The sequence below is a fragment of the Dipodomys spectabilis genome, unplaced genomic scaffold (assembly GCF_019054845.1).
Source record: "Dipodomys spectabilis isolate Male_0828 unplaced genomic scaffold, ASM1905484v1 ptg000069l, whole genome shotgun sequence".
Lineage (NCBI taxonomy): Eukaryota > Metazoa > Chordata > Mammalia > Rodentia > Heteromyidae > Dipodomys > Dipodomys spectabilis.
This window is the reverse complement of record NW_024870746.1, coordinates 8,077,322-8,082,479: the sequence shown is the minus strand read 5'-3', so window position 1 is coordinate 8,082,479 and position 5,158 is coordinate 8,077,322. Positions and strand designations below refer to the sequence as shown.

The 5,158-nt window shown below is 49.1% G+C and overlaps 1 protein-coding gene across 1 annotated transcript; it reads left to right on the top strand.

The window, feature by feature from the left end:
* The first annotated feature begins 3,089 nt into the window (after positions 1-3,089).
* Ivl (involucrin) lies at positions 3,090-4,550 on the top strand. Its single transcript, XM_042681500.1, is given in 3 exon segments — positions 3,090-4,054; positions 4,111-4,239; positions 4,241-4,550. Coding segments are annotated over 3 exon segments (1,404 nt in total).
* The last annotated feature ends 608 nt before the right edge of the window (positions 4,551-5,158 follow it).

Sequence of the window (5,158 nt, the reverse complement as noted above, 5' to 3'; positions counted from 1 at the left end):
TCTATCTCCCCTCCTTCCCATGTCCCCTAGTGCTAGCTTTATACAGTGGTCAAACACACACACACACACACGTACACCATATTCTCAAAGCTCTCATTATGCTGTGAATCAGAGGGTGGAGGCAGATCTGCCAGATACTGATGCTCTGGAAACTCATAAGACTGGTGTGACCTCCTTGAACAGGGTCTGCTGCTGAGGTACTGACTGTCCTGGGCTCAGGAGAGGCAGGTGCCTCCCAGATGAGGTCAACAATAGAGAAGAAAGGCATTGGTGCCCATGAAAGGATGCTCAATTCATTTTCATTGCTGGTTGGGGGAGGCTTTTTCTGCCTCAGGAATCGGCACAGTCCAGGCTCTGCTGGGGAGGCATTGTGAGATTCCAGGAGAACTCAAGGCAGAGGGAAAGCATGAGGAAAGGAAAGGAAACATTCCAGAGGACCCTTGTAAGTCCTCCATTGTTCTCTCTAGACTGAACTCCAGGGACACAGCAAATTCACACTGTAAATAGACATCTTGGTTTACCTCTTAAGATAACTACAGAAAACTAAGATACTTCTCAAAATTAGCCCCAAGGTTGAATATTGTATTCACATTCTGGTATCTTCTTTTTTTAATTAGGTTATAAAGCAGAGAAGTTAAGGAAATGAGCTCCATATATAAGCCATTAACCAAGTGTGAAAAGAGAGACAAGTCACAGTTCACTTTGGGGTTTACACACATACCATGTATACACACATCAACATGTGTGAACACTGGAATTATTGCAGTGTGCTTATCTCCAGGTGGTGAGATTCACTGTTCATTCATTCCTTCAACTAGCATTGATAGGACTGTGGGGGCATGTGATGGTTTTGAAAAGATTCTGGGGACATCATGGGAAATGTGGCAAGTGTACCAAATACACATCTGCTTTTAGGTAGCTTATTTTTCAGTGTAAGGCCTGGGGAGCAATAAATGAGCAAGTGCAAATAGAAGAGCTGTAGATCTTTATTAGTGAAATGAGATGAACCACAAAATAGCACTTTAGCTACAGTGCCCAGAAGAAACTCTCAGACAGATCCCAACACACTGAAACTCAAAGGGGCCTTAGAGCCAAGGCCACATGGAGGGCCATATTGGCACAAGGAGAACAGGTACCCAGCAGCTCAAAGGAAAGAAGCACTGAAATGTCCTAGGAACTGAGGGCTCTTTCTGAGGTAGGAGTATAGCTCTCAGAGAGAGAGAGGGAGGGAGGGAGAGAGAGAGGGGGGAGGAAAGCACGGGCATGGACCAAGGCTCCAGAGAATGGCAGGATCCAGGTCACCCAAAGCCTTTAAGACAACAGCACAGCAGTGGATTTGGACTTTATTACTAATGTATGGCAGGTCACCATGGGTCCTGGGGAGGAACAGATTCAAGTCCCCAGTTTGAATGATTTCTTACTCTGATTTTTGTAGATAAGGTTTAGGGAAAGCAAGGGACAATTTGGCCTGATCTTCATATTGTTACACATTTCCAAAACTAATCATCAAGAGTACTTGTTTTATCATCACAAAAGGAATGCACTTCATCTTACCCTTTGTTGTTGTTCAGAATGAACAGGCTTTGGAGTTTTTATCACCACACAGAGGGGAAAGAGTGGAAGCCTTTTATTCCCCCCAGAAAGGAATTATAGCTACGTTCTGAATCAAGGGCTCTCAAACTCCACCACTCGAGAAGTGCATCTTCCAGGATCATGTCATAGACCTTGTGCAGGTTTTCCCAGAAAGACATAAAACTTTTTATTTCACACGCTTAGAATTGAATCCCCTCAGCCCTGCCATGAGGATAAATCCATTGCAATTCACAGGGTAAGTCGAGGTGAGGTCACGAAACAGGAGGATGCCTTCCTCACCTCCCCAACCTCCTCTGTGACCAGGTCAGATGGGCATCACAGGAGCCACTGAACCATCAGAACCCTCTGGCCAGGCAGGAGCTGCAGGGTAAAAAAAAAGAAAAGGAGCCTTGAAGGGTTTGCTGCTTCAGGTACCTATGGTGAGTCAGAAAAGAGCCGGGGGAAGTGGATGAACTGGAGCAGTAAAACCAGTCCTTCACCTCCAGCCTGGTAAGGAGGGTAGGCAGGAATGGTATAAAGGGTGTCCTGGCTCAGCCTTGCACTCTATCATAAACCTCTGTCTTCATCCCTACTGTGAGTCTGGTGAGTGTCGGCTGCTGGGACCAGGGTTGGCAGGTAGTGCGGGCTAGTCACCCTTGGTAGACATGGGCATTGTTCTGGGGCTGGATTTGGCTACATTATCTTTCCTTCTGGGGGGGCTCAGGTCACTGGGTGTTGTGGCACTATCTATTTGGAGAAACTCAAGCAGACCAGGATAGGAAATTCCAACTTAGAAGTGTAAGACTTGAAACAACAAGCATCAACGTTCAACAACCATCCAGCTTCCCTTTTTCTCTTACCCCCAGGAATTCAGCTAAAATTAAGAAGGTCAGGAGAAAAGAAAGGGCTCTAGAGGCCTGAAGAGGCCAACCTGTTAATTTTACAGAGACAAGAATCTGAGGTCCAGTAGAGCTAAGCGACTTGCCCAGAAACGCACAGCTTTTCAGTAAGGAGACACAGAATATGTTAGACGACTAAGTAGGAGGCTGGCGCTATGACTTCACCTCTCAGTTCCCCTCCAGCCCAGCATACTGGCTTTTAAGGACCCAAGGCTCCTCTAGGTTTTACTTTTCCTAAAACCTTCTCTCTTGTGGTGACATATTTCCAAAACTCATCTCTCATTCCTAGTCAGTAGAGGTACAAGATAAGGATGTAGACAAGGACTAGACAAAAACCGAAGCTTAAATGATACCCAGTGCACCTTGCAGAATGGAGAGGTCTGTTTCTTGGCTCTTGCCTGGGAATAAGGAAATTCCCAGAAAAGCTCCTCCCTGCCCCTCCTCAGTCCCACTCTTCCTTCCCTGCTGCTTCTGGGGATGACAGCCTAAAGGGGCTAAGAAAGTGCCCTGCCCAAGAGAAAGGAGTCTGTAGATTTCCATGGGTTTATCTCCTTCCCCTGCCTTTAACCTGCCACTCTTACCCTTGTGCTTTCAGGTTAACCTACAACTGCCTCTAAGATGTCCCAGGAACATACACTACCAGTGACTGTCTCTTCTGTCACCAGTCAGAAATCCCTCAAGACTGTTTCTCCTCCAGCCCATATCCAGCAGGAGCAAGTAAAACAGCCAGCTCCACTATCTGCCCCATGCCAGAAGATGCCCTCCGAGCTGCCAGTGCAGGGCCTCTCAGAACTCCAGGAGAAACACACAACCCCTGGAAAGGGACAGCTGGAACAAAAGTGTGTGCAAGAGCAGCAGACCGTGGAGCCTCAGGAGGGGCATCTGAGACAGCAACAGCAGGAATTGCAGGATCAGAAGTTGCACCAGGGGCGGCAGCAGCAGCAGCCTCAGGAACAGATGCTGCAATTGTGTCCAAAACAGCAGCAGCAGCAGCAGGAACCTCAGGAGCAGAAGCTGTACCTGAATCCCCAGCAGCAGCAGGAACCTCAGGAGCAGAAGCTGCATCTGGGTCAGCAGCAGCAGCAGCAAGAGCCTCAGGAGCAGAAGCTGCACCTGGGTCAGCAGGAGCATCAGGAGCCACAGGAATTGCACCTGGGCAAGAAGCAGGAACAAGAACCACAGAAACAGGGACCAAAGCTGGGGCAAGTGCAACAGCAAGATCCACAGAAGTTGGAGCTGCACCAGGTACAGCAGCAGCATCAGAACCCACAGGAGCAGGAACTTTACCTGGGCAGGAAGGAACAGCAGGAGCCACAGGAACAGGAACGAAACCAGGAACAGCAGCAGGACCTGCCTTCCAACCAGCAGCTGCAACAGAAGCCTCCAGAGCAAAAACTCCATCTGGGACAGGAGCAGGAGCCACAGGAGAAGGACCTGCACCTGGGTAAGAAGCATCCACAGGAGCCGCAGGGACAGGAACCGAAGCTAGGGCAGCCACACCTCAGACAACAGCAGCCACAGAAGCTGCAGGAGCCAGAACTGCATCTGGGCAAGAAGCAGGAGCGAGAGCCACAGGAAGAAGAGCAGAACCTGAAGCAGCAAGAGCTCTGCCTGAGCCAGCAGCCACCACCAGAGCCAGAGCTGCATCTGGGCAAGAAGCAGCAGCAGGAATCACCACAAGAGGAAATGAACGTGGACAAGAAGCAGCAGCACAAGTCACAGGAGCAGGAACTGAACCTGGGACATCACCAGCCACATCCTCCACAGCATGAAGACCATCAGGAAGCAGAAAGCCAAGATCAGCAACGTAAGGGAAAGAAAGCACAAAAGGAGCCCCGGGAAGAGACGCGACGGCTCTTAGACCCACAACTGGATCATGAGTTAGAAAAGAGAGATGAGAAACAGGGAGAGATGAAGGAGCCATTGCTGGAGCAACAGGAACAGCAGGAGAAGCAGCTGGAGCAATCAGTGCCTGCCCCCATCCCTGGCCAGGTTCAAGAGGCCCAGACAGTCCAACTACTGAAGGGAGAAAGTTTGCTCCCCACGGGGGAACAGGAGCAGAAGCGGGACATTCAGTGACCACTCACACAGAAGTGACCATCCCCAGAGTTTCAGAGGACCTCACACTATCCCACACAAAGGAGAGAGAGGGCCACCAAGCCCATTTTCCTGAGGTTCCCTGGGTGACCTAACTCATCTGTGAACCTGCCTGACCCTGACCCTTCTTCTGCATGGCTTTGATGAGGCTAGAAAAGAGAAAATGCAGACCAGCACCTGCCTCCAAGGTACCAGTTCCATTTGACCCTTAGGTATCAGAGCCTCTGCCTTGAGGCACTATGGTTGCTATAGCAACTCTGACTTCACCGCCCCCCCCCCCCCCCGTGTTATGGATGAATCTGTGAGTATGTACAATAATACATAAAAATAAACCCTGAACATCCTGACTGAGATCCTGTACTTTCTTTGACTTGTTCTCCTGTCTCTTATCTGTATGGATCAGGAGTTGCAGCTGACTCTTTTGCTTGACACAAATCCAAAAGACAGACAAACATCTTGACCCTTCTTTGGTTCTGTTCCACAAACCATTTCAAATTCACAAAAATCAAAGAAGGCTTTGTGTCAGCACCTAAAAGCAATACACACCAGTCATGAAGAAAGGATCAATTATTCCTACTCCCAGCAGGAGG